The sequence below is a fragment of the Bufo bufo genome, chromosome 9 (assembly GCF_905171765.1).
Source record: "Bufo bufo chromosome 9, aBufBuf1.1, whole genome shotgun sequence".
Lineage (NCBI taxonomy): Eukaryota > Metazoa > Chordata > Amphibia > Anura > Bufonidae > Bufo > Bufo bufo.
In genome coordinates this window covers 11,091,552-11,107,002 of record NC_053397.1, presented here as the reverse complement: position 1 = coordinate 11,107,002, position 15,451 = coordinate 11,091,552, and the positions used below count along the sequence as shown (strand labels likewise).

Sequence of the window (15,451 nt, the reverse complement as noted above, 5' to 3'; positions counted from 1 at the left end):
TCCTCCTGTCAGTCACTGCATGAACCTGTCTCAAATAAATGTTTACAAGCAAATAATGGCTTTGCGCTTCTTTTTGCGCGTCTGTCCCCCCACAGCTGTAAAGGTGTGTGATGCAGACTTGCTGAGTATGGGCGGTCTATCAGAGAAGTGACGTGCTGCGGGTTATCAGGGGGTCTCCCTTCATCCCTCTCACAGTATGCAAGATCAGGCACAAAAAGAAGCTGCAGCTGCACCTTTTGCCTTCCCTTTCAGAACATTCAGTACCAGACACTGGAAAGAGGAAAAAAAAAAAAAAAAAAAAGCTGCAGCTGCACCTCCCTCCTCCCCTCTCACTGCATGCATGCTGAGGCACTGAATGAAGCTACAGCTGCATCCGTGTCCTCTGTGCCACATAAAAAAGGCAGCTGCATCCCCCTCCTCACAGCATGTCGACATAGAATGAAGCTGCAGCTCCCTCTCCTCTGATGCAAAATGAGACACAGAATGCAGCTGCACCCCTTACCCCCCCCTCTCACAGCATGCAGACAGAGAATGAAGCTGCAGCTGCATCCCTCCCCCCAGCATGCAGAACTAAAGAAAAAAAACATCTGCAACTGCCGGCGCTCCCTGCATTCAGCATCAGACACAGAATGCATGCAAAATCAAACAGGAAGATGCTACAGCAACGTCTTCTGCTTAATGGACACCACAGCAATGAAATGGGCCTGTAAGGCCTCATGCACACGACAGTGTTTTTTCACTGTCAGTGATTTGGCTTCAGTTGTGTTTCCTTGTGTCTTCCTTTTTTTTGTCTGACAGGGGGAAAAAAAAAGGAAGGTTAATGAAAAGTGTAATTTTATTGCACCAAGGTCTTGTAGAAAAAAACACGGATGACATACCAGTTGTGCATCCGTTTTTTTTTTGACGGACCCATTGACTTGAATGGGTCCGTCCTCAGTTTTCCACTGACAAGAATAGGACAGGTTATATTTTTTTGACGGACGCGGAGAAAAAACTGAGGACTATCAGTTTTTTTTCACAGCTCCATATAAATGAATGGGACCTCCGCTAAACTGTGAAAAATGACGGAACGGACGCGGATGCACACAACGGTCGTGTGCATGAGGCCTAAAGGAGCAGGTTGTCCCAGCCCCCACCCTCTTTTACTGACACGTGAAAGGAAAGATCACCGATATCTGGTTATTATATTCATCCATCTTCACCCCACACGTTTATAAATGGCGAAATGGTCTTTAATAACAACATGAATGTAAAACAAAAAAACCAAACCTAAAATATTAAAACATCTCATCAAGTCAACAGACAAGACCAACACTTAAAAGAAGAGAGACCAGAAATGACACCGACGGGAGATTTCCCTCTCTGGTTTCCAGAGAAAAGTCAAACGTTTAATTAAAATAAGGCGGCAGCTGGAAGCGTCTTAGACGCTATAGATGCGGTAAGTGTTCTCCCGTAACTTCGACATGACGGTTTTCACAGGTACGTTTCGGAGCCTGGCGATTTCGTGAACTGTGTGTAAGGCCAGACCGGGGTGTGCAAATTTACTAATCCGTTTAGGCACCTAAAAAACAATAAAAAAAAAATAAAAAAAACACCAGTATTGCAGTCGCGTGAAATCCCCTGTGCAAAACATGCAGATGTTTCCATGGTAACAGACTACAAACACCTGCACAGTCGATCGTGCAAAATGATTACCTGTTATCTGAATGTGCGCGTCCATTTCAATGGGGAGATACCTGCTGTACCTTCTGTGGGAAATGGGACCCGCACCCATCTCAAGAACAGCAGGACCCTGAAGTGAATGGATATAGCAAGCCGCACATGCGCAGCCGCCCTCCATTCACCACCATGGGACCTCTAAAACATTCAAGCACACTAGATGAGATGTTTTCGGAAGTCCCCCAGAGAGGACGCTGTGCAGTGTGCTCTCCATTCATGACCGAGACCATTCTTGGATAAGAGCAGGTCCCAGAAGTAACAACCCCTTTAATGGATGCTTCTTCTCCCCCATCACTGCGCCTAGGGCTGAAACGATTAGGCTACTTTCACACTTGCAGCAGAGGATTCCGGCAGGCAGTTCCATCGCCGGAACTACCTGCCGGATTCGTCAAAACATCAGGGTCCGGTGTCATCCGGAAAAAACGGATATATAGAACATGCTGCGTTTTCACACAACGCAGAACTGACGCGTGAAAAAAACACAACGCATGTACACAGACCCATTGAAATTCGAATGATGAGTTATTATAGAAAACTTTTTTTTTTTAAATAGTTTTTTCTTATTAGAGTACTCGATTAATCGGTAGAATACTTGATTACTAAAATAAATCGATAGCTGCACTACTTAAAGGGAACCTGTCACCGGGATTTTGTGTATAGAGCTGAGGACATGGATTGCTAGATGGCCGCTAGCACATCCGCAATATCCGGTCCCCATAGCTCTGTGTGCTTTTATTGTGGAAAAGAAAACAACGATTTGATACATATGCAAATTAACCTGAGATGAGTCCTGTACGTGGCTCATCGCATGGACAGGACTCATCTCAGGGACAGGACCCATCTCGGGTTAATTTCCATATGTATCAAATCGTGTTTTTTTTACACAATAAAAGCACACAGAGCTATGGGGACTGGGTATTGTGGATGTGCTAGCGGCCATCTAGCAACCCATGTCCTCAGCTCTATACACAAAATCCAGGTGACGGGTTCCCTTTAAGCCACTTTCACACTGGCGTTTTGGCTTTCCGTTTGTGAGATCCGTTCAGCGCTCTCACAAGCGGTCCAAAACGGATCAGTTTTTGACCTAATGTATTCTGAATGGAGAAGGATCCGCTCAGAACGCATCAGTTTGCCTCCGATCCGTCTCCATTCCGCTTTAGAAAGTAGCCTTCTATGGTTTACCTATGTGATGTAATCATGTGCCGCCCATAGTGACCTCACTCCCCGTAGTCACAGAAGCAATAGGAGACCCGAGCTTCGGATGCTACATCTGAAGTCGCTTTGCTCAAAACTTCGGAATAATACTGCTCGAAGATCCGTCTCCGTACAGTATTAGAATGTATGGGCTCCGTTGAGCAAAGGTTAGTTATTTGCAAAGTCGCGCAAGACTTCGTTGAATAACTTCAGTAGTAATTTTTTTTTTAAAGTAGAAAACTAGGTTCTAGTTGGAACCGAAGCCGAGTTCGGTTTCAAGTTTTAAAGTTTGTTCCACTTTAAAAATCATAACTACCGAAGTTATTTAACGAAGTCACGCGCGACTTCGCGAATAACTTACTGTCAGCTCATGGGAGCCCATACATTCTAATACTGTACAGAGATGGATCTCCGTACAGTATTAATCCGTGACTTCGGATGTAACATCTGAAGCTCGCTCCGCTCATCACTAGTATGCAGCTCCCTGCAGTTCTCTAGTTACCTGTTTAGGAAGGAAAAACGGGGCGTCCGTCTCCACAATCAGCCTGTCCAAGGGGATTTTGGTCACTGCATCGCGCGCTTCCACAGCGGAAGGATACGTCAAGACGGCGGTAAAGCCCACAGCCATGTTTGGAAACTCCTTCAGAAACGGCTCGATGACCTCGTACTTGCCGGTAAAGCAGTGTCTGCGGCAGAGGAGGAGGAGGAGAAGTTACCGGGGAGCTGCGCTGTGCGCACAGTCCGATCAGACACGGCCACGTAGCTCACCGGTGGATCTTGTAGTCCCGGGGAAGCCATTTTTTCATGATTTTAAACAAGTCTTCGTCTGCATCCCGGCAATGGATGACCAGCGGCTTTCCTAAAGGCACCACCAGCTTCAGCTGCTTCTCGAATACCTTCCCATGTGGAAATTAGAGCAATGTCACTAGTAAACCTGATAAAAAAATGCACCAATAATGGCAAACTAAAATTTTCTGCAGACGCGCTGTAACCCATAGCAACCTGTCTGCCCCTAAAATTCTCCATAACAATCATAATTCTAATTTATTAACCACTTCACATCCGGGCCATTTACCCCCTTCCCGACCAGGCCTAATTTTGTGTCACTTTATGTGGTAATAACTTTGGAACGCTTTTACTTATCCAAGCCATTCTGAGATTGTACTTCATGATAGTCATACATTTCAGTCAATATATTTCACCTTTATTTATGAAAAAAAAACAAAAAAACCCCCACTAATTTACCATAAATGACCCCATTGTATAAACTACACCCCTCAAGTTACTCAAAACTGATTTTACAGACTTTGTTAACCCTTTATGTGTTCCACAAGAATTAAAGGAAAATGGAGATCAAATTTTTACATTTCACTTTTTTGGCAGATTTTCAATTTTAATCAATTTTTTTCTTTAACACATCGAGGGTTAACAGCCAAACAAAATTCAATATTTACAGAAACACCCCACATGTGGTCGTAACTGCTGTACGGGCACACGGCAGGGCGCAGAAGGAAAGGAGCGCCACATGGTTTTTGGAAGGCAGGTTTTGCTGGACTGGTTTCTTGACACCATGTCCCATTTGAAGCCCCCCTGATGCATCCCTACAGTAGAAACTCCCAAAAAGTGACCCCATTTTGTAAACTAGGGGATAAGGTGCCAGTTTTATTGGTACTATTTTGGGGTACATATGATTTTTAATTGCTCTGTATTAAGTTTTTTTTTGGGAGGCAAAGTAACCAAAAAATGGCTGTTTTGGCACCGTTTTTATTTTTTTACAACATTCATCTGACAGGGGAGATCATGTGCTATTTTTATAGAGCAGGTTGTTACGGTCGCAATGATATCAAATATGTCTACTTTCTTTTTTTGTTTCAGTTTTACATAATAAAGCATTTGTCTCCATTTTTTGAACGCCATATTTTTCTGCCGATTGTCTTGTGCAGGGGCTTGTTTTTTGCAGGAAGAGTTGACGTTTTTATTGGTACCATTTTTGGGTACATATGATTTTTTGATCATTCATTATAACACTTTATGGGGCAAGGTGAAAAAAAAAAAAATTGGTTGTTTTAGCACAGTTTTTATTTATTTATTTTTACAGCGTTCACCTGAGGGGTTAGGTCATGTGACATTTTTATAGAGCAGATCGTTACGAACGTGGCGATACCTAATTTGTATACTTTTTCTTATTTATTTAAGTTTTACACAATAATAGCATTTTTTAAACAAAAAAATTATGTTTTAGTGTCTCCATAGTCTGAGAGCCATAGCTTTTTTATTTTTTGACCGATTGTCTTAGTTAGGGTCTCATTGTTTGCGGGATAAGGCGAGTTTGATTGGTACTATTTTGGGGGGCATACGCCTTTTTGATCGCTTAGTGTTGCACTTTATGTGATGCTAGGTGACAAAAAAAAATAATTATGTTTTAATGTGTCCATGTTCTGAGAGCTATATATTTTTTTTTTTTTTGAGCGATTTTCTTATGTAGGGGCTAATTTTTTGTGGAATGAGGTGACTGTTTTATTGGTACCATTTTGTGGGAGATACGCCTTTTTGATCGCTTGGTATTGCACTTTTTGTGATGTAAGGTGACAAAAGTGGCTTTTTTTGACACAGTTTTATTTTTTATGATGTTTATCGGATGGGGTGGATTATGTGATATATTTATAGAGCCGACCGTCACGGACGCAGCAATACCAAATATGTCAATTTTATATATTTTTTTCTATTTAAAAAAATAATAATTTTCATTCCTTAGGGCTCTTTCACACTTGCGTTGTTCTTTTCTTCCGGCATAGAGTTCCGTCGTCGGGGCTCTATGCCGGAAGAATCCTGATCAGGATTATCCTAATGCATTCTGAATGGAGAGAAATCCGTTCAGGATGCATCAGGATGTCTTCAGTTCCGGTACGGAACGTTTTTTGGCCGGAGAAAATACCGCAGCATGCTGCGCTTTTTGCTCCGGCCAAAAATCCGGAACACTTGCCGCAAGGCCGGATCCGGAATTAATGCCCATTGGAAGGCATTGATCCGGATCCGGCCTTAAGCTAAACGTCGTTTCGGCGCATTGCCGGAGCCGACATTTAGCTTTTTCAGAGTGGTTACCATGGCTGCCGGGACGCTAAAGTCCTGACAGCCATGGTAAGTGTAGTGGGGAGCGGGGAGCAGTATACTTACCGTCCGTGCGGCTCCCGGGGCGCTCCAGAGTGAAGTCAGGGCGCCCCAAGTGCATGGATCACGTAATCCATGCGCATGGGGCGCTCTGACGTCATTCTGGAGCGCCCCGGGAGCCGCACGGACTGTAAGTATACCGCTCCCCGCTCCTACTATGGCAACCAGGACTTTAATAGCGTCCTGGCTGCCATAGTAACACTGAAAGCATTTGGAAGACGGTTCCGTCTTCAAATGCTTTCAGTACACTTGCGTTTTTCCGGATCCGGCAGGCACCTCCGGCAACGGAAGTGCATGCCGGATCCCAACAACGCAAGTGTGAAAGAGGCCTTACTTGGGGAATTTTTTTTTTTTTATACATGTAAAACTTTTTTTATTTTACAGTTTGCGTCCCCCATAAGGTCATACAAGACCTCTGGGGGACATTTAACCTCACTTTTATTTCCCCCCCCCCCCCACTATTTCTCCTGTAACTGGGGCGGAAATAGTAGCCCCAATTACAGGGGAAATACACCCCCATTCCCCCCCCCAGAGAGGCTGTACAGCGGTATACTGTATCAATTTCTCCTGGTTAAGATCTCTGCTTGCTGTCATTTAATAGAAACCTTTAATGTTTACTTTCAAGGGTCTTGATTGTGTCATGGACACACAGGTTCTTGGCTATGTACAGGGCAGTTATCAGTGGCTATGTCATGGACACACAGGCACATATACAGCGCAGTTATCAGGGGCTGTGTTCATGGACACACAGGCGCACATACAACACAGATATCAGGGGTTGTGTCATGGATAATACGAGCCGTGCACCTCGGTGTCCATCGCCTCACCAGGATGAAAATTTCACTCTCTGGAAAAAACTAAATGTAAAAGTTCCTAGTGAATGACAGCAAGCAGAGATGTCCTCAGAGTTTATGGTCACCCATATTCCATGCATTACTCGGAAGGCTGGAGGACAACTCCTAAGGGGGGCCGATGGTGTCCTTATGTCACTCAGCTCTCCCCATAAGGCGGCCGACAATACGGGTTACGGCACAGTCTCGATAAGAATCTGCACAGAAGGGATTTTTCTCACCGTGATCTGGTCGGGAATGTTAGTGGAACATTTATGTGAATAATCCAGACCCATCTCTCCGAAGGCGATGGCTTTGGGGTGCCGTAGCGCCATCATCATCTCTTCATGCTGCTGGTTATTGTAATACTGAGCAAAGTGGGGGTGACAGCCGAAAGCCCCCCAGACCAAGTCCTCGTCCAGCACCTGCTGCCACGGCAGCCTCTTCAGAGTGCGGGGATCACAGTAATCAGTAATGCAGCCGCGAAACTCCCGGGGGAAGGTGGAAGCATACTGACTCCTGAGATCTGCAAAGGAACTGCGGTGCGACAGTCTGGCGAACAGCATGTCCAGGTGGCAGTGCGTGTCTATGAAGCCGTCGTCTTGGGACTTGGAGTCCGCGCTCGAAGAAGGAACAATCTCTAAAGACCGTCTAGTGGATTTGGTTCTGTTAGCGAATGACCACGGGGGGCTGAAAGCGGTCCTCTTGTGGCTCTTGTCTCTGGGGCTCTCGCAGTCGCTGTCCAGCAGGGAGGGTTCTGATATGATGCTGCTGTCCTGCACTGCCTGACGCCAGGTGTTGTGCTCTGCGAGGGGTCTGTACATGGGACTGCTCGGGGACTGCTCAGCGCGACGGCTGAATGGGCTCTCATGTTGGTAAGTGGAAGGTTTTGCGTCGTCATCTGGAATAGAACAGCAGGGCGAGACCACATCGTCCTGAGAAAACCTGGCCAGCGGTCCCACGTCTTCTACGTCAGAGAAATCACTGCCGACTGAAGGCTCCTTATCTGCAGGATCTGTCTGTAGAAGGCAGAGATACAATCGTCATTGAGTGTCAGCAGGATCAACCCTATTACACCAGGCATACTTCTGGGTAGGGCTGAGTACAATGACACCTGTGAAAGTTGGTACCTTGGAACCGAACCACAGTTCGGGAAAAGGTTTTTAACAGAAATTAAAGTTATTACCCGAAGTCTCGCGAGACTTTCGGCTCATCTGAGCCAATACATTTTAATACTGTACGGAGCGTTCACTCCGTACAGTATTCTAACGAAGTTTTATGCAAATTGACTTTGGATGTTCCATCCGAAGTCGATTTGCTCATCCCTAGTCGGGACGGCTGCTGCGGCATACTCACGCTGGAGTCCAAAACGTGGAACTCGCTCGTGTGAAAGGGGCCCGACACTGGCAGCACTGAGTGGATAGTGTCAGGCAACACCCAGATGGCAATAACTGATCTTCTAGTGGGAATAATAGAGGTACGGAGCAACAGATTTATATACAAATATGCTCCCCAACTGTTATTACATGGGGAATGCAAGTGAGAGGCGATGGGTCCTCACTCCACAGGGCTGTGTTTTCACACTGCGGTTGAATAAGCCCTGCATGGGCGTCCTACTAGGTTCCCCCCGGTGACCCAATCGTTGACCCCTGTGTAGTCGGCCTTGCAGACCTAGAAAAGACCCCAGAGCTGCCGGATTTCAGGACTTACCGCATCCACGTCTTCACTGGAATCGTAATCTACAAACACAAGTCGGGGGGTCTCCTGAGGCACGCCGGCCCCTCGTTTGGTAATCACGCTTGCGACAATTCGTTTTGGGCTGGGGGTTCTCTTGACGCCCTCGCTCCTCCGGTCTTTCCTCTCAGTGGGTTTCGGGGTTGGGCTTGTAAGGGGGGACTCCTCTGGGTCAGAGTGACTTCTTTTCTCCACTTGCTTTCCTTCCTGGAAACATCTGGTCTCACTGTCCAGCGATCGCCGGGGTCTGCAGGGCGTCCCCAGGATGTCACTGAAAGCTCTCTTGAATAAGAGGGACGGCACAGCGGTTCTTGGGGGTCGGGGTCTCTTCTCATCCTGGCTAGGTCTTGCATCAGGGTCGTTAGTCCTCTCCTCCTGATGATCACGCTGGAAAAGAAAATGTGATCTACGGAGCGTCCTGAGCAGATCTGTCGGGGCAGAGGCACTCCGCCTGTATCTAGCTGGACAGAAAATATCTGCAAATTCATCAGTGGTGTTGCCCTTAGAAACCACTTAAAGGGGCATCCTGGTTAGATTAAGGTAGCACCTATCCACAGGATAACTCTTAGATTGGTGGTGGTCCTACTTCTAGAACCCCCACCAATAACGAGAAGGGGGGGGGGCCTGTATCCCCCTGAAATTAATGGATCGGCTGAATGCACATGCGCCTGGCCGCTCCATTCGTTTCTACGGGAGTTGCGGAGATAGGCGAGCGCTGCACTAGACTACCCTGCGGATAGGTGATAACTTAATCTAATCGGAATGCCCCTTTAAATGACAGGTCTCATTCCTCCGGGCTGGAATATAAAAGCCGCTCCACCTGCGCTCTGGACCGATCGTGTCACCGCTCACCTGCCGCCGAGTGTTATTACAGTACCTCTTTCCTTCGGGCCTCTCCTGGGGTCTCTGCCGGGGGGTCCGGGCTGTGGGTTTGCTGTCCGTCCTTCTGTCTGCTCCTGGCTCTCACGGTGGAGCGGACACCGGCGCCGATATCCAGCCTGCGCCTGGGCGTACTCTCCCGGGGGTAGAACGTCACCCGCCGCTCCTGCGAGGGGCTGGGACTTTCGGCATCGCGGTCTCTGCTGTGACTGACTCTCCGAGACTCGCTGCTTCTCAGGTACTTGTTCGGAGACATCTCGGGGGGGCTCAGCCATTTGTGCTTCCGTGAAGCACTCGCACTCCTGTCCGCCATGATGCCTGCGAGCGAAAAGAACCGCAATATAAACCAATACGAAGATCACATCCAGCAGCGTCCATGCTGCCCCTTCACCCAGAGGTCTCCTCCCTTCTTTATTAGGCCAGGTCATCGGTATCCGATGTTTACATGGGTCTGTCAATCTACAGGATATTGCAAATCTGTTGTACGCTGCTGCAGCAGCCCCATGTAAGCGGCCACAGTGCTGGTTCCTGACCGCCATACAGATGCAGGTTACGTGGCACCACAAGCCCCAGCTGTGACCTGCTCATTTGGCGCTCACCAGTCAAATGCACTTGTATTTCACCCCATCATTATATATTAGACAATTGCATGACTGGCAATTCCATAACGTCCACTCATTAGGGGCAGACTCCTATTATAAGCGGGGACCCTGACAACTACATGGAAGCCATGGGCAATGTGGACTCCCAGGAGCCTCTCTGGCTGGAGGGGATTGCTATTCATGCAATTCTCCAATAAATACTGAAGATTCTGGAAGGTGCACAGTAAATACAGAGCTATAACCGTTATATAAGGGGGGTTGTCTGACCCGGTGCCCCTCACACACTATGCACACCCCCGGGGTAACAGCCCGCGCCCTCCGCTGCCTCCCGCGCACTTACCGCCCTCACGTCGGCCCCGCGCTCTTAGTCCTCGGTCCTGCAGTTCGCCACTGACCCGCAGCACGCCAGGATACGATTGGCTGAATAGAAGCTCGACTCCTCCCCTCTGCCGCTTGCTGATTGGTCATAATACGTGTCCTCTTTTTTCCTTCCACTCTGCCATTGGCTGACGAGGGACGCTCAGTTATGATTGGCTGAGAAGCGCACGCTGATAACGGGATGAGTCGGTGGTGGGTAGGAAAACGAAAGTAAGATTCAACGCCTTGGATGGTTTCCTATAGCGAAGAGGAGGCACACAGCAGAAACTACAAAGCGCGGGCACAGACCGTCACTGCTGTCACCCGTAGCAACCAATCAGATCATTGCTTTCATTGTCACGCTTCTTGGATCTGATTGGTTGCCTGTCATTAATGGGGCAACCAATCAGACAACTGAAAGCAATTATCTGATTGGTTGCTATGGGCAACACCACTATAGACAGCAGCAAGAGTAACTATAGCAACCACATCTCATTCTGGCTGTCATTGTGCAAGTGAATAAAGTCATTGACATCTTCTTGGCCCCTGCAGGATGCTGAACACTGTGTCACCGCTATGCAGTGAGCGCCCCCTAGTGGCGGCTACAGGCAGACAGTTTTATCATTTTAGAGGGGTTGTCTAACTCTAAAGAGAGGACATTTATTTCAAGTTCAGATTTTTTTTGAGGTGAGCTGCACTGGTGACAATGCTTATCAGTACAGTAAAAAATCCAGAGATCCAGACGTAAACCAGCCAAACGTATATCAAAGTGACGCCGTTCTGGTCACATGGTCTGTGGAGACATCGAAGGGGTTTTCCGGGCCACAGATATATGACCCGTCCTGAGGATTGGTGGTGGTACCGGCTGTCGGACCCCCAGCGGTCTGGTATTGATGACCCGTCCTGAGGATTGGTGGTACCGGCTGTCGGACCCCCAGCGGTCTGGTATTGATGACCCGTCCTGAGGATTGGTGGTACCGGCTGTCGGACCCCCAGCAGTCTGGTATTGATGACCCGTCCTGAGGATTGGTGGTACCGGCTGTCGGACCCCCAGCAGTCTGGTATTGATGACCCGTCCTGAGGATTGGTGGTACCGGCTGTCGGACCCCCAGCAGTCTGGTATTGATGACCCGTCCTGAGGATTGGTGGTACCGGCTGTCGGACCCCCAGCAGTCTGGTATTGATGACCAGTCCTGAGGATTGGTGGTACCGGCTGTCGGACCCCCAGCAGTCTGGTATTGATGACCAGTCCTGAGGATTGGTGGTACCGGCTGTCGGACCCCCAGCGGTCGGGTATTGATGACCCGTCCTGAGGATTGGTGGTGGTACCGGCTGTCGGACCCCCAGCAGTCTGGTATTGATGACCAGTCCTGAGGATTGGTGGTGGTACCGGCTGTCGGACCCCCAGCAGTCTGGTATTGATGATCCGTCCTGAGGATTGGTGGTGGTACCGGCTGTCGGACCCCCAGCAGTCTGGTATTGATGACCCGTCCTGAGGATTGGTGGTGGTACCGGCTGTCGGACCCCCAGCAGTCTGGTATTGATGATCCGTCCTGAGGATTGGTGGTGGTACCGGCTGTCGGACCCCCAGCAGTCTGGTATTGATGACCCGTCCTGAGGATTGGTGGTGGTACCGGCTGTCGGACCCCCAGCAGTCTGGTATTGATGACCAGTCCTGAGGATTGGTGGTACCGGCTGTCGGACCCCCAGCGGTCTGGTATTGATGACCAGTCCTGAGGATTGGTGGTACCGGCTGTCGGACCCCCAGCAGTCTGGTATTGATGACCTGTCCTGAGGATTGGTGGTACCGGCTGTCGGACCCCCAGCAGTCTGGTATTGATGACCTGTCCTGAGGATTGGTGGTGGTACCGGCTGTCGGACCCCCAGCGGTCTGGTATTGATGACCCGTCCTGAGGATTGGTGTTGGTACCGGCTGTCGGACCCCCAGCAGTCTGGTATTGATGACCCGTCCTGAGGATTGGTGTTGGTACCGGCTGTCGGACCCCCAGCAGTCTGGTATTGATGACCCGTCCTGAGGATTGGTGGTGGTACCGGCTGTCGGACCCCCAGCAGTCTGGTATTGATGACCCGTCCTGAGGATTGGTGGTGGTACCGGCTGTCGGACCCCCAGCAGTCTGGTATTGATGATCCGTCCTGAGGATTGGTGTTGGTACCGGCTGTCGGACCCCCAGCAGTCTGGTATTGATGACCTGTCCTGAGGATTGGTGGTGGTACCGGCTGTCGGACCCCCAGCGGTCGGGTATTGATGACCTGTCCTGAGGATTGGTGGTACCGGCTGTCGGACCCCCAGCGGTCGGGTATTGATGACCTCTCCTGAGGATTGGTGGTGGTACCGGCTGTCGGACCCCCAGCGGTCGGGTATTGATGACCTGTCCTGAGGATTGGTGGTACCGGCTGTCGGACCCCCAGCAGTCTGGTATTGATGACCAGTCCTGAGGATTGGTGGTACCGGCTGTCAGACCCCCAGCAGTCTGGTATTGATGACCAGTCCTGAGAATTGGTGTTGGTACCGGCTGTCGGACCCCCAGCAGTCTGGTATTGATGACCAGTCCTGAGGATTGGTGGTGGTACCAGCTGTCGGACCCCCAGCAGTCTGGTATTGATGACCTGTCCTGAGGATTGGTGGTACCGGCTGTCGGACCCCCAGCAGTCTGGTATTGATGACCAGTCCTGAGGATTGGTGGTACCGGCTGTCAGACCCCCAGTAGTCTGGTATTGATGACCAGTCCTGAGGATTGGTGGTGGTACCAGCTGTCGGACCCCCAGCAGTCTGGTATTGATGACCTGTCCTGAGGATTGGTGGTGGTACCAGCTGTCGGACCCCCAGCAGTCTGGTATTGATGACCTGTCCTGAGGATTGGTGGTGGTACCAGCTGTCGGACCCCCAGCAGTCGGGTATTGATGACCTCTCCTGAGGATTGTTGGTGGTACCGGCTGTCGGACCCCCAGCAGTCTGGTATTGATGACCTGTCCTGAGGATTGGTGGTGGTACCAGCTGTCGGACCCCCAGCAGTCTGGTATTGATGACCTGTCCTGAGGATTGGTGGTGGTACCAGCTGTCGGACCCCCAGCAGTCGGGTATTGATGACCTCTCCTGAGGATTGTTGGTGGTACCGGCTGTCGGACCCCCAGCAGTCTGGTATTGATGACCTGTCCTGAGGATTGGTGGTGGTACCGGCTGTCGGACCCCCAGCAGTCTGGTATTGATGACCTGTCCTGAGGATTGGTGGTGGTACCGGCTGTCGAACCCCCAGCGGTCGGGTATTGATGACCAGTCCTGAGGATTGGTGGTACCGGCTGTCGGACCCCCAGCAGTCTGGTATTGATGACCAGTCCTGAGGATTGGTGGTACCGGCTGTCGAACCCCCAGCAGTCTGGTATTGATGACCTGTCCTGAGGATTGGTGGTGGTACCGGCTGTCGGACCCCCAGCAGTCTGGTATTGATGACCTGTCCTGAGGATTGGTGGTGGTACCGGCTGTCGGACCCCCAGCGGTCGGGTATTGATGACCTGTCCTTAGGGTTAGTGGTGGCAGACCCCCAGTAGTCTGGTATTGATGAGGATAGCTCATTAGCTCTTCAATGACCAGTGTATGGAGTGGAAGCAGAAGGCTCCGTCCACTGTTTAGTCTCTGGTGCTGGCGTACTGAAGTTCAGCCTCCATTGGTTTGACTAGGAGGTGAGCTGCAGGACCCTGGCACGGCCATCACACCAGGATAGGTGGGGGTGCTGGGTGTCGGGCCCCCACCAATCTGATACGGGGGTAGGTTATCAATATCTCTAGTCCAGAGAACCCTTTTAAGCCTGCACACGTTCCCCACATACATGTGGAATTGAGTGGATGAGTGCGGCTGTACGCACGCTGAGCCCATCGCTGGAGGTATACATCATTGGAGGCCAGGAGAACGGAGCAATATGGATACGTGTGACGTCTATACTGGGGGCTATTCCTGGTGTATACGCCAAACACAGGGCTCGACGCAGTCAAAACAAATCCTAAAGCTCTACATATACGAGATTAGCCGATCTCGTGGGACTGTATGTACGGAATACCAAACAATCGCCCGGATCATGCTGTGCAGCCGACCACACTTAAAGATCTGTCACCAAAATTATTTTCTGCCAGTTAAAACCAGATAGTAACCCATATTCTTTTTTTTTATAACCTCTTTTTATTTTCTGATCGTAGATTTTTTATTCTATTTCCTGAACATGATTATGGGGGGCGGACATCTTCCCTGAGCAGTTCTTAACAGCATTTAGAAAGCATTAAGGAAATTGCTTTACGGCAGCCCCATGGGCCACAGACACAATAGTCAGGAGGGGACCTCATTGACTTCTATGGGAGAGTTTTCTAGGCTCTGTGACCTGTGCAGAGGTCATTGTGCAGGGAGGTGGAGTAGACAGGCTGCGATATCTCCTAATGTGAATAGTGGATCCTGTCTTATCGGTCATTCTAATCCTGCCTGTAATGATATCACCTCTGTGTATAGATACGCAGATAACTGCAGTAAAGTGATCCGTACAGACCAAGAAGTGGCGCCTATTATTAGGCTTAGGGTACTTTCACACTTGCGTTATTCTTTTCCGGCATAGAGTTCCGTCACAGGGGCTCAATACCGGAAAAGAACTGATCAGGTAAATCCCCATGCATTCTGAATGGAGAGTAAGGCTACTTTCACACTTGCGGCAGTGTTATCCGGCAAGCAGTTCTGTTGTCTGAACTGCCCGCCGGATCCGCCAATTTGGATGTGACTGAAAGCATTTGTGAGACGGATCCGGATGCAGATCCGTCTCACAAATGCATTGCAAGAACGGATCCGTCTGTATTTTTTTTCACATTTTTACCGGTCTGCGCAGGCTGGAATGCCGGATCCGGCACTAATACATTCCTATGGGGAAAAATGCCGGATCCGGCATTCAAGCAAGTCTTCAGTTTTTTGGGCCG

General features: G+C 49.5%; 1 protein-coding gene across 1 annotated transcript; it reads right to left on the bottom strand.

Moving 5' to 3' along the window:
• Positions 1-1,216: 1,216 nt before the first annotated feature.
• Positions 1,217-10,542, bottom strand: TATDN2 (TatD DNase domain containing 2). Its single transcript, XM_040407744.1, has 7 exons — positions 10,467-10,542; positions 9,523-9,842; positions 8,622-9,032; positions 7,154-7,930; positions 3,682-3,809; positions 3,416-3,599; positions 1,217-1,561 (listed from the first exon to the last, which is right to left on the bottom strand). Exons 2-7 carry the CDS (start codon positions 9,835-9,837, stop codon positions 1,421-1,423), a joined length of 1,956 nt encoding a protein of 651 aa, XP_040263678.1. The 5' UTR covers positions 9,838-9,842; positions 10,467-10,542; the 3' UTR covers positions 1,217-1,420.
• Positions 10,543-15,451: the final 4,909 nt, after the last annotated feature.